The following is a 19,348-nucleotide window of genomic DNA, read 5'->3' on the forward strand; positions in this document are numbered from 1 at the left end:
ATTTTGCGGACGCGGTATGAAAACTTTTTAACAGCGCTCCAAGTGGATGAAAGCAAAAACATTGTATTATTTTGCTAATAGGAATACAGTACAATAATATTTAAACGATATACGTGTATGTTACGTAGAATTGCAATGAATCGCTAATGAACTCTGCTTAGAAATTCCATATTCCAGATTACATTTTAATTTTACTAATATTTACAAGATAAGACATATTATACCATTTATTTTTTAAAGTGGACAACTTGTAGATTAATCAATTAGTTGCTAAATGGCTTAGGTGTACAAATAACCGCTGTATTTTAAAATCAAAGTCCTTTGACAAAATATCACTGACGTTATGGGTTACATTTTTAACATTTAAAAGTAAATAATTGTATGTTGGAAGAGACAGTATACTGTTAATTTAATTTTTGGATCTTTACCCGCCAAAAACATCCTCCATATTTTTATTTTACTTAATATACTTTTTGGACTCTCGCATGTTCTTAGTTCCTTATTAATGTTTTAACACAATAAAACAACACAAATAGATATCGGACAAACATGAATATATATATATATATATACATGTAATTCATTAATTCATTATTTCATTCATTTACTTATTTCATTTGGATGTTATTTTAAACGCCATCTAACAAAAATATGATATATCTGTGAGTTACAAATACGATCCGCAGAAGATGGCGCAAATTAATTATTTACATATCTCGCGTTCAAAGAGCATATAAAAATAAAAGCTCACGTGTAACAACTCGGAGAGGTAAGCTGGGGTAACGATTATCATATGGCGCGATCCTGTCACACATCTATCTCTTCTTACATCCTTACAACAACGCACACATGCTCATCGGTCGCCTAATCCCTGGAAGTTTTCCACCGTCTTTACAAGAACACAATACCGTAATGCCTTTCATTATTTTTTGAAAACAACAGAGATAACAACTAGTTTTTCCACAGATGTTTCGGCTGTGGAAACCCATGGTAACACACACTTTTGTAATTATAAGTTTTTAGTACATAACTACTCACAGTGGGAGTGAAAGAAGTTTGACTCATTATAATAATAAATATTAAATACGGTTTTTAGCAAAGGTATTAACGGTAGGTTTAGTAAAGGCAAGGTAAACAATATTCTTTTAATTGATCGTCAATGCAACATTATGTATATTTATCATGTGTTTAAAGATTAGATATATATGACGTAGATTACAAAGATTATAAAGAATTAAGTGGTGAAAACAACTTCTTTAAAACATTCGTAGCAAATGTGAAAAAAAGAGATAGTGGTGTAAAATGAGTGGTTTCTATGACTTTGTGCCCAATTTGCGGGATTCAATTGACAGAAATGACGACGGTATACCTCGTTCCCGAAATATACCAAAATCATTTAAAATGTAAGTTCATATAAGAACAGTGGTGTATTTAATTACGTTCTTTATGGTTATATGCGTTTGGAAACAGAATGTGCGTGTTAATAATAATCTTGATGTGTTAAAAATCTCCAAAAAAGTACGGATTTCAAAGAAGTATATATTTTTGTTTGGATAGATTTTTTTAACTCCGAAATTCAGATTGACAATTTGCTTGAAACAACATCTCAAGCATATTTAGACATGGTTAGGTATTTTAAATTAATACCCATTTTTTTTTTTGACTCACGTTTGATTTCGAATATGGTAGAATAAAATAGAATAATAATGTACAGATCATGGAACGAGACTTTTATGTTTTAAAAATCACTGCTATGTTTGTCGCAGGTGGCGATCGACCTCTATGAGTAATCTTGTCAGCAATTCAAATAAAATCAGAAGCCATGTGTATGAATCGGCTCCATCTGACAACAGTAAATACGCTAGCGCTGAGAGTTTGACTACATTGTCTAGTTATAAGGTAACATCATTGTACTTTCTGTCAGCGACAGCGACTGCGTCAGCGCGGAATAACTTTTAGTTGAAAAGTACCGTAAAGTGTCTGAGTACCTACAGCACTTGATGTGTGAAGAATTGTTTTAGTTGTTTGTTATTTAATTTTTCAGAGTAAGAAGTCACATTGGTTACTCAAAGATCTGGAAAATTTTTGGGACAGCTGGGATACGATCGTGACGATAATACTGATTGCTGCAAAGGATCTTCCAAAACCACCTAACGATGGTACTACCCATGAATTGTATGGTAAATTTAGGTAAATTCTTTTTTGTTCATAGAATTTATTTCGACTTTTTCTCGAAATTCTTTCATAAGGCAATAACGAATAAAGCAATGAACATACAAATAAATGATTAAAAATTATCTTCATGAATTAAGCAATTCGTTAAAAAAAAGTTAGCTATAAATATTGTTCCTTACATTTGACAAGCAATAGTGAAGCAACTAAATTTAAACGAGATTATACATTTCCTGTCTTTATGTAACGTAGGTTGGGGTCAGAGACATTTAGATCAAAGTCCGTCATCCATACCCGCCGGCCGGAGTGGCGCGAACGATTTAAACTGCATTTGCACAAGGACCATTCACTTAAACTTACATTATGGGATAGAGGACGACAGAAGATTTTTATGGGAAGGTATTACTTTTAATTATATTTGAATTTTGAATACAAGACAATTAGGGGTGCAGCAAGAAATCGGATACAATTGAGAAAATTATAATGAAAAATCTATTAAAACTAAGGGTTTTAATGTAAAGTGTGTTTAGCACTTCTTAATTATATCTTTAGCTACCTTTACCTTAAATTTTTTCGCAGTTGTGTATTAGATTTGTCTAAATTAGAAAAGGAACGAACTCATGATGTTTGGCAAGAATTGGACGATGGCTACGGTTCCGTACATTTGTCAGTGACAATGTGCGTTGTACGCTATTTGCACACCGCACCGAAAACTATCAAGACTGACTTCCAACATGAGCAAGTATGTTAAACACATTTTATTTTTCAACACATTTGTTTTATCCACATCGATTTGGTTAAAGCGATTTCTTCTTATCTTCTTTGTTGAGTAAAACAAATCGGTGTATCAATATAAAACGTTTTTGAAGAATGTTCCTGTTTTCATCCCCTGCTTTATAGGATTAGAGTAAATATTTCTACAGATAATAAACCACTGTATAGTGAGATGAACGATATGTTTTTATATATGTGTTCCACTAGATGTAATTTGATACTCTCGCTTGCATCATTAGGTATATACACATTACACAATATGCCAGTACCTACCTCCATATGCAAGAACGTTGAGGGCCAACGATCTAGACCTCGACTTGGCTAGTTTCATTTTTTTTTATTCAAAGGAAAATGCGTTCCAACATGTGTCAAGTTAGTTATAATGAAAAACAGACAAATAGTTTTTAATTTATCTACGTGGATTTGTAGGGGTTGTAAACATTTTCGGCGTTACCTATGTCTGTATATGTTATATAGTCTCTCACAGATTGGAATAACGACTGGAGACTGGTGGGATGTCTGAAGGTGAAAGTTATCAGAGCTAAAGGTCTCAGCGGGAAGCCCAGCGCGTACTGCACGCTAGAGCTCGACAATGAACGGCTGCAGACGCACAGCGCCAGCTCAGGACCAGATCCAGTCTGGGATAAGAGCTGCGTATTGTAAGGCGTAATGCAATATATTTTATTGACTAAGCAAAATAGTACCTGATAATTAGAACTGATTTGTATAAATTTGGCATGAGACTACAACACTTTTTCACTATTTCGGCCAGAATTCATGTGGCCGTTTGCTTGTTTGCCACCGTATAAAATAAAAAAAATTAAATAAAACTGTCACATGAGATCCACCCACTTTGGCCTAAGCATATTTGACTTCATCATCAACTCATATTATTAGGTCAACACCAAGGGGCTCGAATTCTATCCAAATTAAGGGTGTATTTGACTAGTAGGGTAATATTACTTGGATTTGTGCATATCCTTATTTGAAACGCACTTTAACTTCATTTTCTTTGTAACATTTTTAGATTGTAACATATTTTCAGTAATGTGTATGACGTGACTTCAGCCCTATCATTAAAAGTATACAGTAGTTCGTTGACGAATGCCTTCCTGACTGAACTCCTGGGCCAGGTATCGATTCCATTGCTCAATATCACGAATGGAGAGACTCGGTGGTACGCTTTGAAAAATCGAAACAATCGTAACGTAGCTAAAGGAAACTGTCCAAGAATTTTATTAACAATGACTGTTACATGGAATCCGGTAAGATTATTGTTAATAAAAACAATGAAAAAATATATACATATATATCTTATCCAATAATTCCAAAATATTTTCAGATCAAAGCAACACTACGACTATTCCAGCCAAAGGAAGTAAAGTATATAGAAGAAGCTCCGAAGTGGGATATTTCACTTCTGATGAGAAATCTGCCCATTTTTGTGGATCATTTTAATAATATTTTGTACTTTAACGAAATATTTAAGTAAGTTTAAACAATAGTAGCAAGAATATGTACAAAAAATATTGCTATGACTTCGTTTTTTTTCTTATTTTAGGAGGTTATTTGAATGGAATAACAGAGAGATGTCGGCGATTGCATTATTTTTTTGGTTAATGTTGTGTTACCATCTGACACCATCAACGATTCCGCTTATGTTATTGTTAGTTTTCATCTTCTTAAGAATTTATACATGGATACAAGGTAATATGTGTTAAATTAATTTAATTTAAAACAAAAGTATTATAAATATTTAAACTGATACATTTATAGGTAACAATTATTTTATCGATTCTGGAGCGGCGAACGATTCAAATAACAATCAAAAGGTAAGGTTTATTCATGTTAGAAGATGGGAAATTGCTCGCTGTCTATAAACAACTATATAAAAAAGGGGGAAGTCAACTATAAAATTTTAGGAAGTTTAGATATTTTTTATTTAATAATTGCTTTTTATTTCAAATTATTTTAATTTTTAGGAGAATAAAGGACTTACTTATAGAATAAATGATATGCCAGAAATTATTTTAACTGTATCAAATGTACTAGAACTAATTGTATCATTTTTGGAAAGATTAAAAAAGTAAGTTCGTAATAACCAGTTATATTTTTAATTATTGTAATTTGCTTTTTTTTTGGGAAAATAATAAATTTTCTTAATTATCTTTTCAGTTTATTTACATTTCAAGTACCATTCTTAAGTTACGTTGTGATGTCAATACTGGCTTTACTATCTCTGGTGTTGTATTTTGTACCTTTCAATTATTTACTTATGTTATTTGGTAAGTTATTTCTTTTTATTGACATATTTTTAATTTATAGTTTACGTTTTGTGTTTTATAAAACAATTAAGCCAGTGAATACTCCTAAATGTATATTATATAAGGGTAGTAAAACACAAAAATTCTTGTTTTAGGTATTTATAAATTCATGAGGAAGTACTTGAACCCAGATAGAATATTAAACAACGATTTCATTGATTTTATATCAAGGATACCCGATGACAGAATATTGGTAATGTACACAAATATTTTTATTATCACATGATTTCCGCTACAAGTATGCAGCTCTTACATATAATTAATTCTAATCTATTCCCATTACTTTATCACAATTTGTCGAGGACATGTCATATGGCCAATGACCTCTGGTCCATAGACAATACTATTTATAGATTATACCATTGCAGCAAATAGACAAGTCATGTTCCATTTTCAAAATAAAAATAGAACAGATTGAGATTTATTTTGATTTACTACTGAGGTAGTTTCTGTAGATAGATTTTTAGCCGCTAGATAGATTTAGAATGCTAGAATATTCTATAACCATCGACAATAGCAACTAAATAGTAGTACTATGCTGCCATTTGAGTTAAGCTTACAACTAACTAACCATCGTACCTACTAAATTTTTTTTTTGTTTTACAGAAAGACTGGAAGGAATTGAACGTCCCCGAACCAGTGATGTGAGAGGAAGATGGCAAGATCCGGCGATGCTAACACTTGGCTAGTTTTTAATAATTTATTTCTGTTTTTTTATTATTTAGGATCATAGCCAAGAGAGCTATTGTATATGAATATTTGCTTTCATGTTAATAGAAAATTGTTTTCTTAATTTATTAATATCCTTTCTTAGTTAATTCGTTTTAAAAATTTGTAACAATCTTAATTTTTTTTTCTTTGCTATAACCCGAATATTTATATAAAACTGTTGATATATTTAGTCAATAGTTGAATTGTCTTTCAGTTACTAATACTAATTGCATAATTATTCTATTCTACGTCTAAAAATGCATTGTGCGTTCCTGTCAGGTACACTTCTTTACCATGATGTGTTTCATAAACGGCAAACACTTAGCCTAAGTTTCTAACTACTCAGACATTTGAAGTTAATAATAATCAAAGAAAACGAGAAGGAAAGAGAGTTGTGTCCAACTGTTTTGCCAGTGAAAACTCACGTTAACACGGCATAAATAAAAAAGTGTTTCATTGACAGCTATGTAACTTGATTAAGTTTTTCATTATGTACATAAAATGTAGCGCAAAGAAGTATAACTGATTTCAATTGACAGGTTTTATGATTACATATTCTTATATTTAATACAACTGTACATGGAACATTAATAAATAATTATGTACTAGAACCATCACAATCTTCATTTACCCTACGCGGTATACGTAGGGTAGTAAGAAATTCTACTCGAAATATGGCACTACAGTCTAAAGAGATTCCTAGATATCATTGCACTACCGTCTCTTCATCGAGTCAGACCTGCTGATACTCGATTCTGTCACTTTTAGCTCCCGCCATTGTTTCTGTAATACAAATAACAATATTATTAAGTTTTATAAAATGGATGGATGGATGTTTGAAGGTAAGTATCTCCGGAACGACTCAACGGATCTTGATGAAATTTGGCACAGATGTAAAATATAGTCTGGAAGAACACATAGGCTACTAATTAAGATTTTTTCCCGCGGACGAAGTCGCGGACGACAGCTAGTTTTATGATTTTTTTTTTCATTCTAAGTCCCTTTTGCGAACTTTAGAAAATTATGAGAAAAGTCGCTTACCAAGATCTCATTGTCTGGGACACGCGATATGAAGTCTAGTATGTCATTGTTAGGAACTCTGTTAGGATTCATAGCCTTCCTTGTAAACTTGTATATACCTGAAATAAAACACATTTTACTCTTAACAATATTAGGTAATACTTTTCTTATCTAATCGTTAATTTACACAATAACATACAAATGTTTATAAATTTGTAGCCGGAATAAGATTATTAAGAATTCAAAGATCACTCAGGTCAAAGTTAATTGTGTAATTATATCAATAAATTATACTGTTGTGAAGAGATCACTGATATGCTGGATTGTTCGCAACTTGGTAATGACAGCTTTTGTTTCGTTGCGACTTAAAAGTGCCAATTAAAGTTAGTGTTAGCTAATTCCATCTCTATTAGAGTTTTCAACAACGGTACCAATCGCTACAGTTAGCACAAAAATTTCGAAAATCAAATAGGCCCAAGTACCAAGGCTTATTGTCTGACCAGTGAAATATAGTCAGTAGAAGAGAGGTAGTGAGTTATTTATAGTTATGAATACTCCTTAGCGGTATTCCAGTAAACGAAAAATTGTCTTGCACATTGCGACAAATGTAACTATCAAACACATTTCAAAGTAGATTCCTGTTTGTTTATTTCCTTTTTCGTTTGAAGATATAAAACAATTGTCGCTTAAAAGTAGAATACCGCCATCAAAGGCCAGTGCACTTTAAAATAAAGACCTTGAGTAATGACTTTTAGGAAGTAATTTGTCAGAATGGCACAGCCTTAACGTGTACAACAAAATGGTGACCCAAAGTCAACGAACAACTTGCTTTGTTGGTACGAAGTTCGAAATTAGCATTTAGAGATAAGCAGTGTATTAATGTTTTTGTTTATGTTGTTTGAAAAACTGTCAGACACGATAACCATCAATTTTAAATAAATTATTGTTTGTATTATATATTTATATGTATTTTCATTGTTATTATACCTGAAGACATTAATTAAAGACAAAAGGGTCACGAGTCATGACTTTGAAAATAAGTTAGTTAATAAATTACTTACCTAATGCCATGAATAGATAGTTAACAGGGATCAGATAAAACGCAATTGATGCAACTATTAAACCAATAATGGCTAAATAACTCAAATACGGCACGCTGAAGTTAATCAAACTGAAACAAAAGATAATTTAAATATACACAATACAAATATACTAATATAAAATGTCAAGTGACATTGTGCAAACAAAAAGCAGAAAATCACTTCAGTGGTTTTTGAGTTTACCCATTCAGGGTAAGCAATTAATATTTTCTCATTATAATTAGTGATGCAACGGAAGTGTCTTAGCGGAACCAGAAACGGAAACAGATGTCAAAAGTAATTTTTAGCAGAAACGAAAACGGAAACGGATGCAGAAACAGAAGTGTAAATAATATGAAAAAAAAATACTAATGTATTTTTTATTAAGTATCAAATACACCAAATGTAGATTAGAAATAGATATAATTATTAGGCGTTGGTGGCTCAGGCGTTAGGCACTTGACTTACAATCTGCAGGTCCTGGGTTCGAATCTAAAATATTACGCGCTTAAATTTACGAAAAAGTACATAAAGCCGTCGTAAACTTCCGTTTTTATCTCCGTTATAAAAGTAGCGGAAACAGAAGCAGAAACGGATGTCGAAAAGCAAGCGGAACTTCCGCACTTGCGGAAATAGAAACAGACATCCGTTGCATCACTAATTATAATACTAGTGTACAATAAAAAAAACAATAATACAATACGTAATATTCATAGAACATTTTAAAATATGAATGTTATAACGTTAAATAATAACAAAATTACAAATATTACAAGGAACTATAAAAACTTTAAGGTAAATGTTTTAATTTTATTTCAAGTTTTTGAAGAAGTTTCGAGAAAGGATTCATAAACATGTAACACGAATTTTAGTTGTTGATTTTAGTAATACATAATTTAAGCGACTTACTTTTTTAATCTTTCTATTATCGATACTATGTAGTCGATACCATTTTTAATAGTAAACGTTAAATCCTGTAGTTCGTACAAACGTGTCGATATAGTTTTGTCATCCTGCACAAAAAATGTTAAAAATCATATAAATACCAAAATAATAGTAATGAATTGTCTGCAAATACATTATGTTGTTAATATAGACCTGAGATTATTAAAGCTTATCACAATGCTCTTGACCTCGTTACAATGACAGAATCAGAAAAAGATATAATAAAAATGAAAAACCCAAAATGATATCACTCGGTAACATGTACCGCAACAATGTATTCAAGAGCGTGCGCAAACGCAAAAGAAAGATCCTTACTCATTTAAATATTTACATATTTATTCGCGATGTTAGTCATAACCGTACATTTTAAATTTCAAAAAAATTCCACTACCTTTTGTATTTCACTATCCTCTTCTGAAGTGTCTTCGTCAGTTAGAATCGGAAGAAGTTGACTGCAATTGTTTCCTGCTTTATAAAGATTACATATGTTAAAAAATAGCAAAAAATATTGCCATTAAGGAAAGGTAAGTAGTCATGAAATTCACCTCGATACATCGCCCAATATGGAAGGAATGGTACAATCAAAAGGAGTGGCATCATCCACATCCGAAAGAAATACCAGAATAAAAGCCATGCTCCCAAAGCCAACGCCGATTTTTCTCTGTTTTCCCATTCAAATGTATTTCTGTAAAGGAAACGATTAAGTAATCATACATCATGAAGCTCATGAATTTTTGTAACGCAAATATGACAAAAAATAATTAATAATATGTTTTATAAACACTGTTGTTTGTAACTATGTTTTGTTAGATTTTCAAGAACCGTATTGTACTATGTACATAACAATGAAATTACTTTAGTAAAAAAAACGTTATTTCCTGCGTTCTATTGGATGGCTCCTAATTGCGACGGTAATCAGTCGACTAGTTTTTTACATCATTAACCGGCGAGACGAAGAGACATTCCATCCATCAACGTATACAAATTGAACACTGCGTTACGCTCGGTAATTTTGTTGACCGAAGTATTATAATTTCAAGTGACATGGTAAATTCTTCATAATAGACAGATAGTGATTAAAGAGCAAACTGCCAAATGATGTCGCTAAATAGCGAAGTAACCGCTGCCTATAGACACTGTTTTGAATTCTACTATTGTTAGTAACAAAATTTGCGATAGTGTTAATGGAAGGTCGATTCAAATATTTAAATACTAATGATAAAGCAAGTAATGCGTAACAGTTGATTTCCGAGACTAAAATCTCTGTATAAAAAAATTCGTCATCCCTGTCATTATCTTTGACAAAACAGTGATAATATGTTTTAAACGGAAATTTTGGAGTCAGAAGCCCACGGTTAGCCTCGTTCATTACAAAATTCAACCTATTGTGCCAACCGCACATAGGGGAACAGGACACAGATAACAATTTTTATGCTTATTCTGTAGATTAACAGAATGTTTTTTTTATTTAGTTATAACGACAGATCATTAGACACTTTCGATACTTCGTAGTACGTCATTAATAACGATAAGTTAATAATCAAGTAGATATAAAATGAACTCGTTTTGAATATGTCATTAGGTGTCATCTATCAAGTGTGTGGTAAGGTCATGGTATTAAAAATCATAAATATTTATTAGAAAACTTGTGCATAATGGACAAATGTGTTTTTGAACAAGCTATCACAACCTGTTAAACTACGATCAAGGAATTTTTTATACCAAGCCGCGTTAAATCCGGTGATAATGCGTGGAACCAAAAAAAGCTCATTAGCCAAAACTGGCAAAAAAGATGAACACACATTTACGCCTCTGTACAATAAACTATCTTTTTATTAAAAAAATTGGTATAATGGTGCAAAACAGCAATTCATTACATATTACATACATTTATAATTGTGTGAAGCCGGGCCTGATTTCTTAAATATATGTGTCATATGCCAATGAGCTGAGTTATAAATCTTTTTTAAACTAGTAGAGATTTGGATCCTTAAGGTGTTGTGGTATTTTTTGTACCATTTCAATACAATAATGTTTGCACAGTGTCAATAATCTGGCGTTGTGACAAAAGATAAAAATGTTTGTCAGGAAACGTGTGGGCAAACAAACTTTTATGACATTTACGAATACATAAAATTGGATATTTTAATGGAAAAGTTATTTACTTTAAGTTATGCATTACTTAGTGGAATCGTGATACCTGTTCCGACAGCAGCACGAATTTTAGTTATTTTATTATAAATTGGTCTTTATTATAAATTTTAATCATATATTTTTAGAAATTATACCATTATAACACTAGCTGGCGCTCGCGGCTGCGGTTCCGCGGAATTAAAAAAAAGTTAATTTGTAACCTGTGGTCTTCAATACTACGTTTTACATCTATGTCAAATTTCAGCGAGAAACGTTTAGCTGTTCTGGAGATACCTAATAAAAACACCCGTCCATCCATCCATCTCAACTTTCGCATTTATAATATTAATATGATTTAATAAGAACTTATTTATATCAAAAGTAAAGGAAGCCCTTTCTTGTCGAAGTAAATTATGACGACGTGCTGTCATTGTTGACATTAAGCTAATTTAATATTATTTAATCGTTGCAATTTACTAAATATGATCACTCACTTGAAATAGACATTTCCCAAGTATATGTAGTCGAATACAACTTTGATAAATTTCAAATTATTGTATATCAGAGGGATGCTGAATTTCGGCGGTTTCTCGACGTATTTAGTTGGCTTCGGACTTAGTACTCTGAACGATGCCTTTATCTAGAAGAAAAACAAATAGATAGCTTAGTTAAACAGGCATGGGTTATTTACAAATCAATGAAGACGACCGACAACAACACTAACAATTCCATGTCACGACAAGGAAGAATATGAATTGAATAACAACTGAAACTTAAAAATTGGTCAAGCCGATTAGGCTCCAAAAGCTTAAAATGGAACGGACGTAGGAAAAACATAAACTCCTATCATCGTCCACCCAAAAACGATACTATTTAGTAAATGAAAAATTATTTCCTCAATATAAACAGGTTTCTTGCTTACGAACTTTTAGTTAATTGTTGTTTTGTTGCGGAATCTTTTATATATCTCATTAAAATATAAAAATTACCGGATTCCATTCCAAAGACATTTCCAACAGAATTCTGGGACAATTTCCTTTAGCGCTGTGCTTTTTCGATCGATCCTTCAATGCGTACCATTTCTTCTCGTTGTTATTTATCCTCAACAAAGGTATCGATATTTTTCCGAGTGTTTCCCCTTTCATTGACTGAATTATTGATTCGTCATAAATTGTAATGTCCAACGTCGACGTCACGTCATTGATATTGCTGCAAAACGAAATTTTACAAAATAACAAATCTTTTTCTAATTCTTCAGTTTATAAATTGCCTCATAAGATTTATAAAGAAAGTTTAGACTCTATTCCCATATCACAAATTCTGATGAAATTATAGTATGTTGTGAGGAGGCCAGAGAATGTGCCCTAAAATCTTCAAACAACATGAAGATTTTTGTTTTCAATGTAAGTCTGAGCTTGCAGTACCTAGGTACATCCAGAATAGACTTAATATTTCGGATAATACTTACAATATGAAGTTCTTGTTCCAGGTAGGATCGCTGGAGTTGCGGACGGCGTGGGTCTGAACCCTAGCGTTGTCCACCTCCAGCACGCAGTAGGCGTCGATGTTACCGTTGAGCCCGAGCGAGCTCAGGCCCCTGGCGCCGTGAACAGTCACCGACAGCTGGCCCACCTCGTTCCAGTTGTTTTCCAAACGATACCATGTCTGTATACAAAGACGAAGTAAAATGTTAGTTTTGATAGGAGAATTACAACCCCTAGAATCTACAGAAGACCCGGCGGATTGTATGTTGGTGGGAAATAAAGACGTGTGTGCATTAGTTAAAAAAATAAATAAAACACAAAAGTAATTGTATGTAAGTATGTGAAAAACATAGAACCTCTGCTAAAGCAGAGACGTTTAAATTAGACGTTCACAAAAATCGTTCACATCATACATTATAACATGGTATATGAAATGTGTGATAACACTTATCATTAACATTTATTAAAAAATATATATACATATATAACGATGAGAATACGAATATTTTTTGTACCTAAATACTCAGAGTATGTTCAAGTGCAAAAACTTACAATAGTGTGTTTATATTGTCATGGTAACTAATTGGTTGATTCATTTACCATGGGTTTCTGAGACCAAAATATCCGTTTAAAACATTGTTATCTCTGTTTTGTCAAAGATAATGATTGTCAAAAATAACACGAAAATGATTTGTTTTGAACAAAGATTTTGGTCTCGAAAACTCTCGATTAAAGTGCACTATAACAATCTTGTATTAATTACGCAATCATGTGTATGTCTTGAACAAAAAATGCGAATCAATAGTCTGTGCAAAAAGGTTGATATATCTTGACAGTATTGACGTCATACAAGCAAGAAGTGCGGTGCGGGCAAACACGACGACCTCAAAATACGTCAGAGATGTAGGAGGCTTGCGCATTTCATATTCATGATTTCATCTTATAAAGAACATATAACTCCTAATACAACGTTATACGATAAATAGGTTTTAATTAAAAATTTATTATGCACCTAGGAATACGTTATAAACAGATACAAAAAACTCTGACGTAATCTCCACTCAATCCATAAAAACAACTATACATTTGGCATCCGTTTTGTCTGATTTTTTTGACATGTAGATTAAAAATTACATTTGTAGCGTTACAACTGTACGTACATGTACAGGTTTTATTCAATTTTATTTTCGTGACTAACGCACTTGTTTTGATTTCTGAATAAACTATATTTTTTTAATATTATCTTAGAATTCAATTCATTCATCATTGACCCTTAGCTTCTAATCACATAGAAAAACACATATCCTTTCTTTAATATTTATAAGTACAAGTGTGGCAAATAAATAGAAAAAATCCGGATGACTATAATATTCTGGGAAGAATATAAATTTAATGACATATCCTACATCCGAAAGTAATTATTATTAGCATGTATTACCTGACTGAGAGGAGGGTAAAAAGGTAAGTAAAATGGAACAATACTTACGTATTTCTCCTCTGTTATTGTCGGCTGATGTGTAACACCGTTGGCTAAAGTCAGATTGTCTGTAGAGACGCATCGCTCTGAGCCGCCCAGTGTGACCAGCATGTGGATACTCCCGTAGCCATACTCGAGTTCTTGCCACAGCTCGTGAGTCCGCTCTCTTTCCAGCTGCGATAGATCGATGACGCATCTATGGTTGAACAATTAAACTATGATAGAAATAGCATTAGTAGAAAAAATAGACATTAAAAACAGATACTACGATATGTATTACAATCCGATGCAAAACAAAGGAGAACTGAAAGGCTTCGTTAAAGTGTTAAAATATATTCCCGATACCCACAGATGTCTAGGCGGGTAGCCATTTTATCATAGGCCGATACTTTGAGCTCTTCAAAAATTCTATCATATTTTATTGAGTCGCTCAAGCAAGCATTATAATTACAAAATAAAACGGTTAAGTCAGTAAGTATTAATGTCGTTTCGTATCGATAAAGTTAAACGCATACGTTAATTAGGTAACTACTATTTACTGTTGATGAGCTAATTTAATTAATTAAAATAATGTTATTATGACACAGTTTGATTACATTTTGAGGGAATATTTATTTTGTTATGATTGGAATTTTTATAACATAGGGTTATTATTATTAAAATTTCACTATACCGTTGTGTTTCGGCAGTGGAACCTCACTGTAAAATGCACACACGAAGACGACGGTAAATTAAATAATATGTAGAGGTTTTTGAATAGGCAGTTAGAATAATTATCACAAACGACATTATGAGTATATAAATATTAATTTTTTATGTTATTTGAATGCACGAAGCAAAAGATATTTTTCTTTATCATTTCAAAAGGTATTTTACATAACATCACAATAGCTTACCTGCCTACAAATGTCTTTTGTTTTCCTTTGTGCCACACTTTGACTTCCAAATTACTGTCCTCATACATGTAAATATTGAATCTTTCCCGCCATTCTGGTTTTGATTTCGTGACTTGTTTTGACTTGTGTGATTCATTACCTAACCTAGGAAAAAAACACTAAATTAAAAACACATCGATCCAAACAAAGATTTATTTTATTTTATATCTATTGTATTGTCTTCAGAACTATGTGTTCCAAATCAATTTATCAATATAAATTGGTGGGCTTATTAGATTAAATCCAAATAAACAGGGTAAGTTAAAGAAAACAGTTTATTTACTTCAGTTTCAGAAGATCTATCATCTACAATGAATTCGAAAAGTAGATTTTTGCAACAGAATCAAAGATTATTACGACAAAGAGATTTAACTCTTTAAAGTCTAATTATAAAACTGAATTTGTATCTATGTACATTGTACATATTTGTTACTGACTAGTAAATAGATATTTAATCATACTTAATTGAAACAATAAAAACAGTCAGTAACCGTGGGTTTCTGAGACCAAAAACTCTGTATAAAACATATCGTTATCCCTGTCATTAACTTTGTCAAATCAGAGATAACAATATCATAAACGAATATTTCGGTCTTAAAAACCCACGGAAATATTACTGCGGCGACACGACAATTTGCATTAACCTACGTTGAGTTCAGTCAAGTTCAAGTAAATTATGAAAACTTAATTTTATGAATATTATTCATGGAAGTGAAAATTTTTGTATTGTCTTGGTTTATAACTATACATCTTCTTAACTAATATTTATTTACATATTCTTTCTTTATATTCCTACGGATATACTAACAAGTAATACAAAAATAAATTAAAGTTAAGTTTGTGTCACATTATGTTCGTGAAATATTGAAAATATTTTGTGATAATAAGACAACGTTGTTTTTATATGGTTATTAGATGATATCAAGTTTATTGAAAGTTGAATACTTTGTGATGTGTACTGCAGTCCTTTTTTACACTAAAGCCAGTTGTTATGTATGAATGTCTGAGTAACTTAAAATGTATAAATAATGACTCACCTAAATTTGCAGTAAAGGCCATTTGTATTGGATGAAATTTCATCTGGCAAGTCCCTGGCATCCACGAGAACAATATTCACTTGCGTTTTTAATGATTTCTTGGTAACTTCAAGTTTTTTGCTCTTCCATAAATACTGAAGAAAAAACTTTACGTTTATAAAATACGGACGGTTATAAAAGGCTAAGTGGTGATGAACCTTGGTTTAATTTTATACAAAACTATTTAAGATTTTACACCATAAAGACATTCGAACAATTGGGCGTAAAAATAAAATACCTTTTGTACTTTTTTCCCGTGGTCTCTCAAGAGGGTCAATCCACTACCGATTCGGTCCATGAAGTCAGAGGAAACCGCGAGCGCAGTGGGCGCTAGGGGATCCATCGCTAAACTGTCCGGAATTGGAATTGACCTGCCGCAAACAGAACAAATGAACAATATTTTACACAGGTAATTAAAAAAAAAAGAAACCGGTACGCGAACTGTGCGCCCAGTTTTACACTCCGAGGAAGAATACGAATTGAATGCCTCCCATCCTTTAAAGTCGGACGGACATAACTACAAACACGAAAAACGATGTTAGTAAAGGTTCTTGAACCATCAACGGCCTTTAAACGGACCAAAAAAGGTCTATTTGGATAATATGAGTATATGATAAAATATGAATTCAGGAAAAAACACATGATTTTATTAAAGTTAAAGTTAAGTAATTATGAGTATTATCTAATAGAAACAAAATTATCACTTCAAATTATGTATCGTATATCTTACTAACACAGACTTTAATCTAAGTTTTTGCTCCATTATAGAACATACAACTTCAAACAATGATTTACATATTAAACAAGAGTACTTATGCTTGTATTATTTGCTATGCTCTTTGGTATTTTTTTTTTACCTTTTATACGTGGTCAATATTATAATCGTCATATAGTTAAGTTTACTTTAACAAATGTGCCGGTATTTTAATATTAAATATGTAGGCATGTTCATATAAAATTCTGTTTTTGTCTTGGAATGTAAACGCAAAGTAACGTGAAGAAGTTTCTTTCAAAAGCAATATTTAATTACTGGAAAAACCCAGCTACGCTTCGCCGTGTAGATGAATACATCTACTCAAAACTTAATTTTGTGTATAATGTATATGGAATATACGTATAAAGCAGTTGGATTTCAAGGTTAAATTGAAACTTTTTTGTTCATATTGTACGTTGTTGTAACTGTTTAAATTAATCTGACGAAATTATCTTAAGTTAAATCTTTCCCTACAAAGAATTGTAGTAAGTGTTTGATTGGTCTATAAATATTTCTATTAGTAAATTAGATAGCTGTAAATCTTCCTTGTCTACATAAATAAATTTAAAAAAAAGTTTTAACATATTATTTATAGTTTTTAAATAAAGCTGTAATTCCTTTTTTTTTTATTATTATTTATTTATATTAAACAGGGTACAAAATACAAAGTTATATTAAAAGTGTCTATAAACCCATCGTGGGTTTGTCCAGACACTTTAAATTAAAATGTTGTCAATAAAAAAATATGAAAATGATAAAATCAGTAAAACGATAAAAAAAAATTGAAAATACACCTACAAGAAAAAGTCTTACTTATTTTCAACACGTGTATGACTTAGTGTGATATTATCTTTCTTAATAATTTCAACGTTCGTCCATAGTAACTAATCTGTTTATTTATAGCAAGTTGAAGTAAGGATACAATATTTTACGTATGCAATGCCTACAACTATTTCTATATACGTCAAGTTTCACAGATACCATATTGTATTAATTTTTTTAATTCTCAATTTTTGTGAGATAGTTATAATTTATCTACATTCTACAATAACATGATACAGGGTTATATTGCAGGGTTATTTTCTGAACTACGAATTCTTTTATTAATTATTTTAAATTGTTCATTTTAAAACAACCATGACATTTAAAACACACTTACATGTGCTGTTGATCGTAAAGTTTAAACTTCCTATTAATAATTAAAAAATAATAAAATACGCAATAATATGTATTATTGTAGTTCGGCAGAATTACATTCTTATAAAACACGTTTAACTTCTCAAGTATACTTTCAAACTTGAAGAACCTTGGATAATGTTAATTTATTTGGTTTATTAATTTAAAGGTCTTCAATCCATTTTTTATAATTCCACATTTGATATACGCGATTGGGAACACTGCACAAAATAAAAAAAATATGGCTTTTTAACTTTTTTTTAGTATTCGTGCAAATTATTAACTTCAATTTATCATCTTCACTGTTTAAATTTTATAAAATATAAGCATGACGTGCACAGATTTTAGCCTTGACCATGACTACATTGATAAAACGAAAAACTTTACATCTCCAAACACTGCAAAACCCGCCTCCAAACAGGTCATTGAACTTTTACAACATTTAAGGTGGAATGACTGAGCGTTTTATTATTAAACAAGAACACTTAATAAGAGTAACTGTTCACAAAGAAATAAAATCATATGGGGTCCTAATACGTCCAATATATTTTTTATATCATAAGTTGGCAAATGAGCAAGCGATTGACCGAAGCGACTGCTGCCCATAGATATCAGTAATTGCAGATGCGATGCGTCCTACCTTTAATCGATAAAAAGAGAATGTTCCCCATATGCTACCCCTCTTCTGACAAATCCTCATCCCATTCTCTTCTTTATAAGAAAATGGTGGGAAGGGGAAGACGACTAAAATTGACCCTCCGACACTACGCTAATCAGACGAAACGCGGATTTGCTGCCAGTTCACGCCTGTCTTTTATGTGGTCGTGGTAATGCACCGAGCGAGCCGACCCATTTGTGCAACAGATGTCGTTGCTGGCGTCTGCAACTGTTAAAAGTGGTATTGACCCTAACAAGATTTCGCTTTAAAAAAGTCATTTGAAAGAAACCTTGTTGTTCAAATTCTAACACGGATACACAACTCACCATAACTGTGAATGGAAAAAAACACTCGAGATAATCATTTGCGCACTTTTTGTATTGTATCGTTTTTTGTAGGAAATAGTATATTTTTCAATGTTTGTTAGCTAAAAGCAATACAAGTGTGATACGTTCTGAATAGACAAATAATAATTAAAGAAATGAATTTGATAAATTACCTTCAGATTTATTAACTTCGGTAACCTTTAATCAAACTGGCCATATTTAAAACAATTCGTCATAATTGTGAAATTATCTTTTTTATTTTTATAATTGCGGCTACGTTGCATAATGAGAATATTTGCCCTTC

General features: G+C 31.7%; 2 protein-coding genes across 6 annotated transcripts in view; one reads left to right on the forward strand and one right to left on the reverse strand.

The window, feature by feature from the left end:
- The first annotated feature begins 1,247 nt into the window (after positions 1-1,247).
- Positions 1,248-6,764, forward strand: LOC106712401 (multiple C2 and transmembrane domain-containing protein 1). The gene is made up of 14 exons (XM_014504954.2): positions 1,248-1,403; positions 1,767-1,899; positions 2,045-2,190; positions 2,425-2,571; positions 2,752-2,914; positions 3,424-3,605; positions 3,992-4,211; positions 4,289-4,434; positions 4,508-4,653; positions 4,723-4,778; positions 4,929-5,032; positions 5,122-5,231; positions 5,366-5,463; positions 5,877-6,764. The coding sequence occupies exons 1-14, from the start codon at positions 1,303-1,305 to the stop codon at positions 5,916-5,918; spliced, it is 1,794 nt and encodes a 597-aa protein (XP_014360440.2). The 5' UTR covers positions 1,248-1,302; the 3' UTR covers positions 5,919-6,764.
- The window catches only part of LOC106712399 (multiple C2 and transmembrane domain-containing protein), a 34,990-nt gene continuing 22,326 nt past the window's right edge, over positions 6,685-19,348 (reverse strand). For 4 of the 5 annotated variants that reach the window (XM_014504951.2, XM_014504953.2, XM_014504952.2 and 1 more), the window contains exons 2-14: positions 16,369-16,501; positions 16,092-16,225; positions 15,016-15,159; positions 14,129-14,315; positions 12,627-12,823; positions 12,148-12,367; positions 11,653-11,798; positions 9,571-9,710; positions 9,417-9,493; positions 8,990-9,093; positions 8,063-8,172; positions 7,023-7,120; positions 6,685-6,764 (exon numbers count right to left, since the gene is read on the reverse strand). In XM_014504951.2, the coding sequence (XP_014360437.2) occupies positions 6,696-6,764; positions 7,023-7,120; positions 8,063-8,172; positions 8,990-9,093; positions 9,417-9,493; positions 9,571-9,710; positions 11,653-11,798; positions 12,148-12,367; positions 12,627-12,823; positions 14,129-14,315; positions 15,016-15,159; positions 16,092-16,225; positions 16,369-16,501 (1,759 nt within the window). In that variant the 3' untranslated portion in view covers positions 6,685-6,695. The remainder of the gene's footprint in view (positions 6,765-7,022; positions 7,121-8,062; positions 8,173-8,989; positions 9,094-9,416; positions 9,494-9,570; positions 9,711-11,652; positions 11,799-12,147; positions 12,368-12,626; positions 12,824-14,128; positions 14,316-15,015; positions 15,160-16,091; positions 16,226-16,368; positions 16,502-19,348) is intronic. The other variant, XM_014504950.2, reaches the window with a different exon arrangement.

The sequence above is a fragment of the Papilio machaon genome, chromosome 3 (assembly GCF_912999745.1).
Source record: "Papilio machaon chromosome 3, ilPapMach1.1, whole genome shotgun sequence".
In the NCBI taxonomy this organism is placed as follows: Eukaryota; Metazoa; Arthropoda; class Insecta; order Lepidoptera; family Papilionidae; genus Papilio; species Papilio machaon.

What these genes read in the sequence shown, in the direction of transcription:
- LOC106712401 (XM_014504954.2), top strand. Translation starts at nt 1,303, where the DNA reads ATGAGTGGTTTCTATGACTTTGTGCCCAATTTGCGGGATTCAATTGAC. An exon ending in ATACCAAAATCATTTAAAAT is followed by an intron (nt 1,404 to 1,766) that starts GTAAGTTCATAT and finishes TGTTTGTCGCAG; the next exon opens with GTGGCGATCGACCTCTATGA. An exon ending in ATTCAAATAACAATCAAAAG is followed by an intron (nt 4,779 to 4,928) that starts GTAAGGTTTATT and finishes TTTAATTTTTAG; the next exon opens with GAGAATAAAGGACTTACTTA.